The 16,378-nt window shown below is 39.5% G+C and overlaps 3 protein-coding genes and 1 non-coding gene across 4 annotated transcripts in view; 2 read left to right on the top strand and 2 right to left on the bottom strand.

Annotated features, from left to right (window-relative positions):
* Positions 1-16,378, bottom strand: part of LOC119516773 (sperm-associated antigen 11-like) — a 148,103-nt gene that overhangs the window by 19,358 nt on the left and 112,367 nt on the right. The gene's annotated exons all lie outside the window — the stretch shown is intronic.
* Positions 4,654-8,176, top strand: LOC119516770 (zinc finger C2HC domain-containing protein 1A-like). The gene has a single exon (XM_037813223.1). The coding sequence runs from the start codon at positions 4,732-4,734 to the stop codon at positions 5,704-5,706; it is 975 nt and encodes a 324-aa protein (XP_037669151.1). The 5' UTR covers positions 4,654-4,731; the 3' UTR covers positions 5,707-8,176.
* Positions 6,826-6,934, bottom strand: LOC119516999. The gene has a single exon (XR_005213428.1). It is a non-coding gene; the product is annotated as a U6 spliceosomal RNA (small nuclear RNA).
* On the top strand, positions 11,583-15,354 carry DEFB105B (defensin beta 105B). Its single transcript, XM_037812788.1, has 3 exons — positions 11,583-11,652; positions 12,015-12,056; positions 15,227-15,354. Exons 1-3 carry the CDS (start codon positions 11,583-11,585, stop codon positions 15,352-15,354), a joined length of 240 nt encoding a protein of 79 aa, XP_037668716.1.

Below are 16,378 nucleotides of genomic sequence, written 5' to 3'. Positions count from 1 at the left end.
GTCTAATCCTTCAGTTCAGTCCTGCCACAGTTTGTCTCTGCCACTGACCCACAAGTCTTTGGTATTGGCGTATGGCTCCTGAGACTTGCAAGTGGGCCCCTCTTCCAGGCCGTGCACCCCGGGTCCTCTGTTGAGGGATGACTGTGCTATGTCACAGGTGAGTGCCGTCCCCCCAGGGCAGTTCTGGGCTGCTGGGCTGTGTTGGGAGGCTCCCAGTCTGCTCAAATGATGGCTGAATGGGGCTCTGTTAATTCACACTGCTCCCCCTTCCCAGCTCTGGGACATTCAGCTGAGGTTGCAGGGAAGGCTAATGTCCACGCCCAGTTTTGTGGTGTGTGCCTGTTATTTGAAGCACTTCCGTCACACTGGGTTGTCTGGGGCAGCTCTGGGCTATGGGGCTGGCGATGGGCAGGAGTGTTTCCTGTCCACCAGGATGGTGGCTGTGAGCGGACACCCCCCTTTTCTTGGGAAGTTGTGTTGTTTAGTGAATTTTCTCAGCCACTGGATTATTGCCTTTTGTCTCAGAGCTCTCTTAGTTCTGCTCTTGACTTGACGTGCCCAAATTTCAATTCTTTGAAGCTTTCTGTATTGAGCTTCTTAGAGTAATTGTTTTAGAAAAAGCAAAAAGGATTTAAAAAAAAAAAAAAAAAAAAAAAAACGGCCCTCCTCAGAGATCTAATGGGTTATTGAAATGCTAATAGACAAAGCAACCAGGGCCATTAAGGAAAGGTGCCCAAGGCAGAGAGATCAGCCTTGCTTCGGGATTTGCATATGCGCCTCAAGGCCTGATCTCTGCCCTTCCCCTTTCTGTGTTCACCAGAACTCCAAAAATCCTCTGCTTTTATTTTGGAGTTTTTCGTGTTGTTTTTTTTCTATGCCTGTCTCCTCTCTGCTGGGCTGGCTGCTCTCAGAGTCTCTGGTGTCTGGCCTCAGTCTATCTATGGTTGGAGTTTGAATCGGTAGAATGAGTTTCCGATAAGAGCAGCCACTGCAATTCTCCCTTCTCCTTCCTGGAGCTGACAGCCCCTCCTCCCACGGGACTGAGCCTGGCAGGGAGGGGCGCGGGTCCCCTGGCCGCAAAAACTTACAGATTTCGCTGATCTCAGCAGTTCCACGTTTTCATGAGTGTTGTATGAAGTATGCCCAAAGACAGATTGCTCTGTGGTGTCCAGTCCACGCAGTTCCTGGCTTTCTACCTACTTTCTTGGAGGAGTAACTAAAACATACAGCTCACCAGTCTGCCATCTTGCCCCGCCTCCCCTATTTTCCCTTCCTCATTTTTTAAGAGAAGCTTTCCCTCATAAGCCATTTGTTACCCTAAAATAGAGTTTGGACAGGAAAGCCAGTTTGAATGTTTTATTATTATTCCCCTTTCTTTACCAGATTTCAGGATAATGAGCTTGGATGCAGTCCATTCAACAACTTGCTCAGAGCTGCTCTCTGTTGTCATCTTCTGGATACAACACTCCGCAAATGCACACTTAGATCAACTCCTGAGGTTCCAACTGTATCCTTTTCATCACATATCTTCTTTTTTGTTTTCTCCCTTGAGGTACATGTTTTGAAATACAGTGTATTCCAAACAAATTGTACTTAATATTGATTTTGCGTTTTAATTAACCAAAGACGTACATAACTGCTGAACCGAACTTCTGATCAGAAAAGAAAACCAATGTTATCAAGATAAATTGATATAATTCAAGCAAAAAAAAAATTTTGTGATGCTTAATTTATGCTGATGGCTAGAGTGTGTGCGCTTGTGTGTGTGTGTGCGTGTGTGTGTACACACACACAAATATTACATATATATATTTTGGCTTTTAAAGTATCAAAACTAGCTCTTCAACCTGCATTGGTGTCCTCCTTTATCACAGTGAGAGAAGGCCAGTTTGGGGCTCAGAAGCCTTGGACCCTGCCATCCAGCTATAATATACTTGCATTGGCTTTGCACAGAGTGGTTGTTCAGCAATCCTTGTTTAATAATTGTATCAATGATTGAAATTGGGGATGCTCTAGGCATAGAAGACTCAGGAACAGAAAGCACACAGAGCCAGCCACCAGCCACTCTAAGGACCAGGAGCCTTGTGGGGTTAGGATTTGACAGAAGGATACAGTATGTGGACATTCTATTTTCGCAAACAGCAAGATTATGTGTTGGGATATCTTCCAATTCTGTGTTCTTCTTTCTTACATTTCTTCCGGCAGCGAGCAATTCCACAGCCACATATCTTGTCCTCATCAAAGAAGCTTCTCACTAGGTAGCAGAATGAGTCAGTATGATTAATTGTGCCCTAGCACTTAGCACTTAGAGGCAAGATGTTGGCAGCATATTTTTCAGGAGCATGACTGAAATTGATTGTAGGGAATTCCGGGCATTGGTGGTAGAGGATCCACACGATAGTGGTTTCCCCAACAACCCCCACCCTCACCCACATCCCTACGTGATTGGCTTGAACATCTGCTTCCCATCCAGGTTGATTTTTGTTATTATCGTTAACATAAGGTGGCCCAGGTCATTTCCCTTCTTTAAATCCCTATAATAGTTTGGTATTATTTTTGTTTTGTTTTGTTTTAATTTTATTGTTAAAATACATATAATATAAAAATTGCCATTTTAACCATTTTAAGTGTGCAGTTCATTGGCATTAGTAAAACTCACAATATTGTACAAGCATTACTACCACCATTACCAAAACCTTTCATCACCCCAGATACTCTGTACCCATAAAGGAATAACTCTTACCATTGCTTTTTGATTAAAGCCACCCAAACCCCTTATCATGTTCTACAAAGCAGGAATTTAGAGATAAGGTTTTGACCCTGGACCACCTTTTTCAAACTCATTTTGTTCTACCATGGCCCTCACTCTTTCCATTAAAATCACACGAGCCTCCGTTCAGTTCCTTGTACGGTAGCTCTTTGCTGTCTCGCTGCCTTCAGGTACATTGTTCCCTCTGCCTGGAATACTTTTCTCTCCTCCCACGAATGACCTCTTTGAACACTTAACTCTCAACACAAAGGTCACAATATCAGGGAATCTCTCCCTGTCCTCCTCATTTGGTTAAGTACCCCAAAACTATTACCTGTCTATGGAAATTTTTTATTCTTTTATAGGTATCTGTCCCAAGTTGTAGTTGTATATTTATTTTTCAGTTATTTAGTCTTCTCAATTGAGCTGTAATTTCTCTAAGTGTAAAGATCTTACTTATGTTGCTCATCTTTATATACCCAGTACTTAACACATAACAGTGCTCATAAATACCCATTGAAAAAAATGATTAGAATAGAATAAAACAGAAGGGAACAGAATGGAATGGAATGGAATGGAATGGAATGGAATGGAATGGAATAGAATCCTGATCTCTTGGTCCTTGGGTTAGGTTATTGAAAGTCTCCAAGAGTACTCTCCAAGGCTGAAAGCAGCTTCTTAAACCTACAGCTAATTCACATGCCAAACTGGTAGCATCTTACAGCTGTCCTGGGAGAGCCGAGGAGCCAGGTTGGTGGTGGAGATGAAAGCTACAAGGTGCATCAGAATAGCCTCTCTGTAGAGAAACTGGCTTGTGATGGGTGTATTGAGTGATGCCTCCTGGCACTAGGCAGGGAACCAGATTTGGGGAAGGAGAAGGGGGAACAGATGGTCTGATGTAGACAGCCAAGGCCACACGTGACCCTCTTTGCTGATATCCAGGACTCAAGGGTCCTTATTTCACCTGATCTCTCTCCTTTCCCATATTCCACAAAGCAGAACTGGCAAGATCACTCAAACTGCTTATCCTTCACCAGGGTTTTGTTGTCTTCCCATGTCCTAGAAAAGAAGAGTCTCCAATTTTCTATGGTTAGAGTGCAAGTGGGGACTAAAAAGCTGTTTAACAGAATGTACCTGATGGAATGCTGAGGTGGGTAATTGTTGGGATTTCCTCAGTTGTGAATGAGATGAAAAGTCTGTTTTAACTGCAACCTTCATTCAAAAGCAAGCCCTAGTGATCTATGTCAATGAAAAGGGAGTAAAGTGAGCTGAAATATTATGCTGAATTATTATGTGGAAGTTGGTTATCATACATAAGACTTCTCAAATGTTTGGCATCAAGCACTTTACGTCCTGCAGTTAGAGAAGTAAGAGGCCCCAAGGTGAGCTTACAGAAAATGAAGCCTAGAATTAGAGGAGAAGCAGAATAGACTAGAAATAGAGTGTAGACTTTAAAACATTAGCTTGTCAAGTTCAAGCAAAAGGTCAAGCAAGCTTCATAGGATGGATGCTTTGTTTAGAGATGCAGAATTAAGGCCCGGAGAAGGAAAGGGTCTAACCTAAAGTCACACAACTCAGTGGCAAAGCTGGAATGAAAATTCAGGTTTTTTGTCTTACAGTCTGAGTAAAAACTGCAAAGGGAAGAATACAGGTTCAGAATTCACATCCTAGGCAATGAATACATTCTAGGCCAGACCAGATTTTATTGGATCTTTTTCTTCCATAACTGCTCGCTGTCCTATACACCCATATCCAGACCTTGTGGACATCAATTTGTGGGACTTAAAGGGGCTGACAGTTGTGAGTGCCAAAGTTACCAAAAGAAGGGACAGCAGGAGAAGGAGGGTGGGCAGTGCACCAGAGTTCACACTCAAACCCCTTCTCTTCCACTGTACTCCCAAATCTTCTTCTTCCTAAAGGCCTTCCTCACAATGGGACTGTAGAAGCCAATCTGGATCTGACCGAGCTGACTTGGTGGCGCAATGGAGGGACTGGAAGAAAATGGAAGTGCTGCCCAAGTTGGGGAATTGTTGCCTTGCAAGATTTGTGGAAGAACGTTCTTTCCAGTAGCATTAAAAAAACATGGACCTATTTGCCAGAAAACTGCCACTAAAAAACGGAAGACTTTTGATTCAAGCAGACAGAGAGCTGAAGGAACTGATATTCCAACAGTAAAACCTCTTAAGCCTAGGCCAGAACCACCAAAGAAACCATCTAATTGGAGAAGAAAACATGAAGAATTCATTGCCACCATAAGAGCAGCTAAAGGACTTGATCAGGCACTTAAAGAGGGAGGCAAACTTCCTCCTCCTCCTCCTCCTTCTTATGATCCTGATTATATTCAGTGTCTGTATTGCCAGAGGAGATTCAATGAAAATGCAGCTGATAGACACATAAATTTCTGTAAAGAACAGGCAGCACGTATTAGTAATAAAGGCAGATTTTCTACTGATACCAAAGGAAAACCGACTTCCCGGGCACAGTATAAGCCTCCTACAGTTAAAAAGTCAAATTCTCCTGGAACTACATCATCAGGATCTTCACGATTACCACAACCAAGTGGCACTAACAAAACTGTTGTAGGTGTGCCTTCAGGTAAAATGTCTTCAGTTAGCAGTTCTTTGGGAAACAAACTTCAGACCTTGTCTCCCTCCCACAAAGGGATAGCAGCCCCTCATGCAGGAGCTAGCGTTAAATCTCGAAATACCACACCACCCAGTTTGGCAAGAAATCCTGCCTCAGGTGTGCCTACAAGTAAAAGAAAAACATATACTGAGAGCTACATAGCCAGGCCTGATGGAGACTACATATCTTCACTTAATGGCGGAAACATTAAAGGTATTGAAGGAAATTCATCTGGATATTTACCAAAATTCTGCCATGAGTGTGGAACCAAATACCCTGTTGAGTGGGCAAAATTCTGCTGTGAATGTGGCGTTCAAAGAATGGTTCTTTGAACAAAATCCACAAGAAAACAAGCTAAGTCCAGAGTTTTGTGACTGTTGCTGCGTGGACGACTAGAGCACTTCCTCTAGTTATTTAGTACTAAAAATATTCAGAATACCTGTTCCAGTAGTTTTTGGAGCATAATCCTTTGGCTGTGTAATGTGTGTATGTGTGTATATATATGTGTGTACATATATTGTATATAATAAATACCTGATACTCCAAACTGCCATTCAAGGAAATATTCACTTACCTGTCAGAAAATAATTTCAAATGGAATCATTAACTTAGCTGTTAATTTCTCGTTGTTGTTAAGTGCAGTTAAGTATACCTCCACAAACTTTCAAATTCTAGTGTTTAGCCAAACTTTAGGATGATTATTACTTTGAGCAAAAAAATACACATTTTTCTTATTGGTGCCTATCTTTGAGTAGTATCATAGTAGTTGAGATGCTTGGAATTTTGCAATTTAAGATAAAATTTTTAGTTATATTACTTATGTGAGGTCATTTTCCTATAGAGCTCTTAAACACCTAATTTTATAAATCTTAAAAAATAAGAGAGAAGAAACTCTGAGGTCTATTTTGCTCTTTACTCATGTATTAATTACATAATTTAAAGATCCTTACTCTTTTTTTAAAAAAATGTAATTATGCAATTCTTTTCAGAATGACAAGGTTGAAATTACAAATGTATTTTATCCTATTAATAACTGATTAACTATGAGTATGAGTTAAACATATTCATTCTTCCAATTGTGTCTCCAGAATTTCACATTTTCTTTTCTATAACCTCATGTCTGAAGATTAATTTTAATTTACTACTACATTTTTTGCAAAATTTGAAAATACAGTTATTTAATGTACAATGCACAAAATTTCTTGCAAAATCTTACAAGTTGAAAAGTATTTTTTATGAATCTGAATTTGGAAGAAATTACTTTAAAAGCTTTTAAAGCAAACCACCTCACCTAATAAAAAAAATTATGGTAATTAATCATTAGTGTAGGTCATGCAGGTAAAAAGTGCTTGAATTTTAGACCCTTGAAGCAGAGTTAGATGTAGTTATAAGTTAAGAGAATATCTAGTTTTTTCGTACTCATATTCTCTGTCTGTGTTAAATCTTTTTTTTTTTTAATGGAACACTTCATGAATTTGCATGTCATCCTTGCTTGTGCAGGTACTGTGCTAATCTTTTCTGTATCATTCCAATTTTAGTATATGTGTCACTGAAGCAAGCATTCTGTATTAAATCTTGAAACACCATTCACATCACAATAGAGACAATGAAAATATGTAATTAAACATTCACAAAATATTTAATTATACTTTATCCATAACCTTGACCAAAATACAGTTTAAATCATTGTTATATTCAGTGTCACTTAATATTTAGTAGTAGACTTCTTTGATTGCTTTGCAGCCATATTCAGTACTTCTCCAGTAATTTCTGTTCAATTAAACCTCAGAGAGCTTTGATCTTACTTTAAAGGTACAGATATTATATATTTTAGGTGGTTTCTAGCTTCTTGATTTTGATTCTGACCAACTTAGAAATTTGTGGCTTAGAACTTTCTAATTCTCTAATTCTGAAATTTATGCTTATACTTTATAATTTTATTCATTAGTAACTTTTTTTTTTTTTTTTACTTTTGCTAGAGGATATAAACTCAGTGCAGTGAGAATTGCCTCTTATTTACCTTAAAATTTCTTTCCTGATTTTTATTAGTTTTTTTCTGATTATTTTTATTCGATTATATTGGTCAAAAATAAAATAAAATTGGCCCAACACTAGAATAAACAGTAAGAACTTTAGGAGACTAATGGACATATTAAAATTCCATTTCAGAAATTTCTGTTCTATCCTAATTTTTATTAATTATATGAAGAACATTAAACTCTTGTTATTTAGAACTGAGTACTATTTTCTATATAATTTTTTTCAAGTATATTTTTAAGAGTATGAAATTTTTTTGTCTGCCAAGGGAGATGATTTTAAATTAAATAAGCTGGTTGATGTTTATTTCTCACCAAATTTTACAGTAGCAAATAAATATTTAAATGTACTACATGGAAAATGAGTTGGTAAGAAATCTCCAATTCCAGAGTCCAGAGATTATTAAAAAAAAGTAAGTAGGTGAAATATTTATGCATTACGTAACATGTTGTGACACTGTATTTAAATGCATTTTTACATTACTTGCATTTATTATTCTCATGTTGGTTTGTTGTGCAATTGTTCAGTTTTTAAGAAATTTTCCTAGACCTATGCATCATTTATTTTATTTTTATTTATGTTCACAGGTATTTGACAGTGTTATAGAATAAAAAATGATTTTAAGTTTAAAATAGAACTGTAAAAATTGCTTATATATTATTCTGAAATTTATTAGCTTGAAAAAGTAAGATTATCGTGGCTATTGTGTCTCTTTTCCACTGTATATATTTTTTATTGCCAGTAATGTCTCTTCATTTTTCAATCTGTTCAATAAAGACATGAAGCACAAAAAAAAAAAAAAAAAAAAAAAAAAAGAAGCCAATCTGACACAGACCCCAGCAGCCAAGTACAGGCAATGGCGACCAGCTTTGCACAAGCATCGCCCTGTTCTGGAGGAACCCCTGATCTAGACTTTCTATCTCAACAGGCTCTGTGCTTTGGGATCATAGGTTGAAGGGAATCCAGTTTTTTTGTTAAGTCAATTGCAATCATATTACGGCAGAACCCAAAGGGGGAGCTGGAATATACTGATAACAGAATTACAGAGAAGTGTCTGCTGGAAATGATCAAAGAAGAAAGAACTAGGGAACATTAAGGGAATCTGCACCTTCTGGCAAAAGGAATTAACTCACCTGAAACACCACAGACACAGTTTAGGAGGGAGAGAGGGGCATAGTTGGCACCCTTCAGAGGCACAGAAAAATCTTCTGGGTAGTTTGGGTGTGAGGATTGGTTGGAGTCTATGAGTTAAAACAATTAGTTTTAGTCCCAGCACAACCAGACTTGCTGAACGGCGCTGAGAAAGTCATTTCCCTTCCCGTGACTCATTTAACGCAGCTTTTTAAAGGAGAGAGACTAGATGATGTCTCAGGCCCTTTCCAAGTCTAACATTATAAAATTGTAAGTTCTAGGCTCACAGACTAACAGAGTCCAGGCGATGACTCACAAATCAGGTTAGCTTTGGCATTTCCTCCAGAGTCCAATGGCACCATTATTGGTGTTATCAATAAATTTGCTTTTTACCTACTAAAATTAATCTTATATTTATCTTTATCCTAATCCTCTGTCTCGTTAAGAAAAGGTATTGTGAAATTCACTCCAGGTCAGGACCGGCTACCTAATTTGTGGGGTCCAGTGCAAAATGAACACGGAGGTCACTTGTTTGACAAGCAGGGGAAAAGTACTGTGAAAGTTACCAAAACATAAAGCTTTTTCCTTTCTTCTGAGGTCTCTGTCAACCTGTCATGGCATTTCTTATTTGAACTCCCCCCCGGGTAGAGGGATACTGTCAGGGCAAGTGCAGACGCTCCCAGGCTGCTCTCCCAACCCAACCCCTGCCCTGCCGTTCTGCACATGTGTGCGCGGCCCTCCCCTTCTGGATTCCTGCTGCAGGCGACAGCCCTCGATCTGCTTTGCACCAGCAAGGGGCGGAGAAGTCCAGCCTGGCATCTGGGCCGAACCCCGACCTGCTAACGTGGCCGGGTCACTTCCACGGAGCTTGCAACCTCTGTGCGCACTGGATACTTGGATTGGGGGGTGGGCGAGAGGCTCGCTCGCCAGCTGCCTACCTGTGCCGCTGCGCTGTCAGCCCACAGAGGCGATAGTCGCCTCCAGAAAGTGCCTGGAGACATGAAGAATGCGGGAATTCGAACCCAAGCCTCCCCTCGCCCATGCCCAGGTTCCTGCGGGGTGTGGATGGTGGCAGCGGTTGCTGGGAGAGGATGGGAAGGTGGAGGCCAGGCGAGGTCCAGGTTGCCAGGAAGCAGAAGCAGGATGCTGGGAACCTTCCTGAGAAGGAGAGGAGGAGGCTGAAGGAAATCTCCCCCCTGGGAGCTGAGGTTTCAAGGCCCCAGTGCATGCTCCATTGTCCCATCGGGCTTAAGTTACAGAAAACACATCCAGCGATAAAATTATTAAAAATCTCAATACAGTTACTGACTGCAGAGAATTAAATTCCAAGCTCAGAGCTCTTCTAAGAGCCGGGTACCACGCAAATGCACTGGTCATATGTCATGAAACCAGCCCTGCTACAGGTTATGAAAAATGCCTAAAAACTGAACATCATTAGGCTCAGCCCTATTAGCTTGTGTTAGCGCAACTGAAATTTTTGCAAGCCACAGAAACAAACATAAACATATCCACAGTTTTACCTTTCATTACTCAGAAAAGGTACATAATTAATGAGTTGTCTTGAAAAAGAGTTTACAGAAAAGTTGGGATCAAAGTTGGACAGAGAGATAAAAGGTAATACTAGTAACAATAGACACTGTGCTAAACACTTTACACACATCATCTTGGTTAATCCTCTCAAATATCCTTTGAAGTAGGTACCATTATTATATCCTCATTTTAAAGATGAGGAAACAGATTCCAAAAAGATAAGCAACTTGTCCAAGGTCATATACTTGGTAAATCACTCTTTCCAACCTCAGGATCTACTTTTTTCATTGTTCTATTTTACGTTCAAAACAGGCAACCAGGTGGGAATCAGCAGGACTTATCTGGGGCAGCAGTGATATAAACATTATGTTTGAGATCCAAGTTCGTAATGAATTAAAAGAATTATTTTTGAGCTATAACTATAAAGCATAATTAGGACTTTGCTCTACTAGGTGATATTGGTTAAAGGCACAGGATTTCAGCGCTAACTTGGCAAAATGATTGCTATCCCTCTCTTTCTCCCTGTGTGATGTTCATAGACAATAAAAGTGAAAGAAAGGAAGGCCTGCATTTATTGAGCTCTTACAGGGTACCAGGCCCTCTTCTAAACATTCTATATCTTCAAAATGTTTATGCCTAATAATCATAACTAGGTTCCTACAACAACCTTGCAAGACAGGCAGGGTAAGTGGATTGCCCCTTATTTGATAGATAAGAAAATAGAAGCTGAGAGAGGTGAATAACATGCTCCCAGTCCTTGGATTACACATGTGATGGTTAGGTTCATGTGTCAACTTGCCCAGGTGATGATGCCCAGATGTCTGGTCTAGCAAGCACTGGCTTAACCGTTACTGCAAGGATACTTGTGGCTGGTAATAAACTAGAAGGCTAGTTTATTAAATCATCAGTCAGTTAATTGCATCTGTGGCTGATTATATCAATGAAGGGAGTATCTTCCATAATGAGAGAATTCAATCAGCTGGATTTAACCCAACCACTTGAAGACTTTTAAGGGAGAAGAGAGAGAACCTTCAATTCTTCTTCAACCAGCCAGCCTCTCCTGGGGAGTTAATCAAAGACCGTCATCAGAGTTGCTAGCTTGCTGCCTGCCCTAGTTGCTGACTCATGCATCCTGCCCTATGGAATTTGGACTTGTGCACTCCCACAGTTGCTTGAGACACTTTTATAAAATCTCGTATTTACAGATATCTCCTGTTGGTTCTGCTTTCCTAGAGAACCCTAATACAGTATGACAGGAGCCTGGATTTCCAACTCCTAGTCTGATGTTATTCTCACTACTCCAGTCAGATTCCCCCAAATATAAGGCAATGTAGAGGCCAAGTCTTTGATGTCAGTCCTTGATCTGGGGAAATGGAGCATGAAAATTTGCTTTCTTTATTGAGTCACTTCACCGACTAAGAGCATATCCCATTGCTTTCAAATATAAATGAGCCTCTTGTCCTCTCAAAGAGATCCCAATCTCTGCTCTGAAGAGCGTCCCCTCACAGGAATGGCCCCAGGCATGAAGATATTTTATTTTATCTTTGCTTTTTTCTTCATTTTGAATCAACTTCCATCAGGTAAATGAAAATGAATGAAATTTTGGTGGAGCAGATCATAAAGCTTGATGACTCTTCTATATACCATCCTAAAATTGCAGGCGACAGCATCCCCTTATTTTTCTCATGGGAAATTCTTGAACCTGTAGTGGTGTTTTCTAAGAGCAAATTGCATGTTTATTCCTTTTTTGTTTTTCTTAATCCTGATCTCACTGGTTACCAGAAATGTTGGCCTTGAGAAATAGTATAAAGACCCTATCTCTGTGGTCTGCTGTCCCTTGAGGTGCAATCTGAAATAGAGTGTGGGGTTGGGAACACCATATTATACAGGGGTAATTTCCTGCGTTGATTTTAATTTCCAGTATGTGCTGTTTTGCATTTAGGTTGCAAGGCAGGATTTGATTATTCCCAGCCATTACCAGGAGGTAAGTTAAACCCCTTACACATGTATAACTTAAATATAATATTTCCTTTTCTCTTAGGATCCCTGGGTCTGTCAGCTAACTATGACTTCTGGGGACAAATAGGGAATAAAGATAGTAGTGAAAACAGAATTTCTCAAAATCCCAGCCAATTAACTCTTTTTTCTTCTCTTCCTCTTGCCCCCAACATCATATTTGGATTATCCATTTCACAGAGAAATGTATTCATCACTGGACTGTAATTTTGACCCCAGAGATTTGGACCTGATGGCTTTTTTTAATAGGTCATAATGCTAACTAAAACAGGGCAATGGGCTCAATCTTTGTACCATACAATTAACACTGTTAAGAGAACATGCCTGCTCAACTCTTACAGTCTTTGCTCCTAAATCTAGTAAAGTGTGTCACAGAGGTGTACCATTGGACTAGGGTGGATCAAACAGAAGAGTAAGGGTGGTTTAGTAAAAAATCATCACCATTACAGAACAGCTATTCAAAATGAACAGCCTGTTGATATTTTGTAGAGTCATACCAGAAGATAGTACATTGTAACCAGAACTGAAAGAAATATTTCCTGGGTGATTGTGAACAAAATTTAAAAGTGTTTAAACTTAGAATTTTAGAGTGAGAAATATTAAGGTTGCTAATAGTCATTGAGTGCTTGCTATGCACCAGACACCATATTAACACCTTTATATGGATTATATCATTTAATCTTCAAAACATCTCCATGACTTTGATACTTTAAAAACAATATTTTTAAGATGACAAAGCTGAGATGTAGATAAGTAGTTAAATAATTTTCCCAAGATTGTAGAAGTAATAAGTGATCAGCTAGGCATCCAACTCAGGATCCCAGTGTCACAAGATTTAAGTCTGATTCTCAATTAGATAAAATTATTCCTAGCTAAGGTGACATACAAAATATTTAACAAAGTTAACATACAAAATATTTAACAAAATTTTTAACAAATATTTAACAAAATATTTAACAAATTTAACAACCAGCATTGAACAATCAGACCATACTCTGGTTTGAAAAGAGCAGATGCTCTCATAAACAATCATTTTGCCAGTGCAGTGTGTTACCAGCTGAATAGAAGTCCTCCATGTAAGCATACCCTGAGAGGGTTATCAGCGTGGCTGGGTAGGAGAATGGGTATTCTAATCAGGCAGGAAATGGGCATCTACAGATAATCCCTGGCATTCTAAATAGCAGGCCAGATTAGAACTACAACATAATTCCATAGCCTATCTGATTGTAAGGCTGAAAATGCTGATTCCTCTCTGCTTCAGTAAGGAAAGCCTCAAAAAGTAGTGTCGATGAGGCCCCCTAAATCTAAGTTCATCGCTTGATGCAACTTAATGCACAGACACACCAAACTGGTGATGGAGGGAAAGGAGGTTTATTTACGCTGGTGGGAGGGCAGGGGAAACTTCCCAAATCGGTCTCCCAGTAGAGATTTTTCACTTGCATTTATACAGGTTAGAGACAAAGAAAGATAATCATCTTGGGTAACAGGTAACAGGAGTCTGGAGAACTTCATTAGCTCATATCTCAGTTATTTCCCACTTCCTTTAGGATTTACCTCCTCTGAGATACCTGGGGCATAGTGCCTCCAAGTCTGGGGCAATAGATGAAAGCCTATTCATATCTGGGTACAGACTTTACGTATTGCTCCTCTGTGAGACTAGAGCTCAAATTCACAACTTGCTTACAGTTTTAATGTTACATTTAAAATGCTAACACTAGAGCAGGCTGTGACATGAAAGCATAGCTCTTGTTAAGTACAGGGGAAAAGATGGAGCTTATGTAAGCTGAGACAAAGAGACTAATGTAGAATGGCATCTTCAGCAGAACTTCAGATTATGTCTTCCCTTACCTCCAATCAAGTTATGATAAAAGTCACCAGGGACTTCATTTCACAGTTGACATGAACTCTCACCACAACATGTGATAAATGCAGAGAAGTAAGGAGAAGAGGGAAGTGATGTAAGTCTGGGTCTACTGAATTAGAGCAAATGGGGGGGGGAGTGATTGGACTCCCACAGTGATTCCACAGAAGCAAGGACAGTCTCCAGAGACCACAGCATGAGCAAACACAAAGCAAGAAACAATGAACATGAACATAAATGTCTTTGGGTGAGTATTTAGAAGTGATGTGGGCAGTCTCAGGAGACCTAACCCCTACATCGCAGTGTGAACTCAAGGAGAATGCACTAGGTCTAGCCACCAGAATGGGATCAGCTATAGCAAGGGTATGTTACTAAGCCTTAGTCTGAGAGTGAGGGGCATGTGGTGAGATAGAGAACACAAAGAGCCTGAAGATTTGAAATAACCACTGAGAATAGAAAAGTAAGCTATCTAGAAGCACAATGAATGATTGCAAATCTCAAAGCAGTGGCATTAATCTGTGAGGTTTAATGTTCTGAGACTACTGGGAAGTTGGTGGTGGATGGGAAACAAAATAAGGGGCTACATCATAGATGCTGTTCCTGGAGAACCAGACCAGGAAATAAATGATTCTTGGAATGCAAAGACACTATCTACCCAATCCCTGGAAGTTAACCTGAAAAATTCTTTGTGATTTTGTTTAAAAAGTTCTACTTAAAGTAACAACAACAACAAAAAAGCCAATTGAATAAATTGTTTGTCAAAACAAATAAAAAATGTAGACTGGTATTCCTAGAGACCCCCTTTGACAAATGAGAAAGTTGAGATACAAAGAGATCAAGCAATTTATTGCAGACACATGGCCATTTCTAGGCCCAGACAAAAATTGAACCTGTCTCTTAAATCCACCGCTAAGGAATTGTTAAAATCACCAAGATATCCCTCACATATTCACCTGGCAACCTTGTACAGTCGTATCAGGTATGTATTTTTAGAATTCTGTAATATATGATACTGTCCATGTGTGCTTACTTCTGAGCCATGTAAGATTATAAATTCATGGGGAGCCAAGATTTTGTACACCCGTTTCTTAAATATTACCTGTCCCCAACTGCATACTGCAAAAGCAGGAGCTCTTTGAAAAAATCGCAGTTGGTTCTTGAAAGATCCTTTTGATAATAGTAAGTACAAACTCTCTCCTCTTCTGGTGGCCTCTGACCAGTTCCCCATTTCCAGAGAGTGCCAGGGAAGCCATATCAGCAGCTCTCTCTTGACACAGGTGAGTCAGCTGTCTGTGAGCCATGCAAACTCGGTCGGGGCAAATGCAGGAGGATATGCTTGGAGAATGAGAAGACTGTTGGAAATTGCAAGGGCAACTTTTACTGTTGCCGACGGAAGGTCATATAAACCAGACCAGCAGCCTTCTGGCCTCAGAAGCAGGACTGGAAATTCAAGGAAAATGAAGAGAACTTATGTGCCTTAATCAGGTCATATAGTGAGTGAATTGCACGGTCATTCGCATTGCTTTCTCTCTTTGCTTTATGCCTTTGCTTATTTTTTAAGATAATGTTTTTAACATCAAGCTCAAAGACATACCTACAGTTAGTGCACACCTAATAGCTACTCATTTAATCAGATAGTACTACTATATATTTGTGGAGTACCTTATAACTTATGAATCCTTTTCCCATGCTTTTCTTATCTGCCTCAAGATTATGTTATGAGGTAGGTTTAATTATTAACATTTGAGGAATACTAATATTTGAGGAAATTGACTTCCTTAAGGTCATAGCTATGAACCAATAGAGGACAGGTATGTCACTGTCATGTTCTGTGTATCTATCTGTACTAACACTTACAGAATTAATAGCACATAAATGGAAAGAGCATTCCCATCTGTGTTAATGGAGTTATGATTCTATAGAACACAAGAAATTCTTTTTATTGAAATTATTTTTTGGTATCCAAATATGTTGTCATTCATTGGTTTGAATACTTATGGTATATTTTTAAAACCACTAACATCTACCCAATTAATGCCCGTGACACCAACTTTGTGTTTCTCTTCTTGCCCATGAATGAAGATGGTTAGAGACTAATTTAAAATGTTCAATGTGCAGAAATGATTGAAATAAAATTTTTAGCTTCACAAAATAAAGGTCAAAATTATCAGTCCTATGACTAGTGACTCAAATTTGATCATTCACTTTTAACATGAGATTGAACAATATTTTGCTTAACTTTTGTGCCTATCATTTGTCTCTGCATTCAGGTCCATTCGCTGTTCTTTCCCTGCTCTGTTCTGTATCAGTTGGTACTATTCTCTGCAAACTGCATTTTCCAGGCTTCCTGGCTTCTGGCCAATTTCAGTTAATATGAGATTTTGAAGGGAGAGTGGTAGATGGGAGAAAAGGAGAATTCAGGGTATTTC

This window comes from Choloepus didactylus, chromosome 20 (assembly GCF_015220235.1).
Source record: "Choloepus didactylus isolate mChoDid1 chromosome 20, mChoDid1.pri, whole genome shotgun sequence".
In the NCBI taxonomy this organism is placed as follows: Eukaryota; Metazoa; Chordata; class Mammalia; order Pilosa; family Megalonychidae; genus Choloepus; species Choloepus didactylus.
Note: the sequence above shows the minus strand (reverse complement) of the source record. Positions and strands in the feature narration are given on the sequence as shown.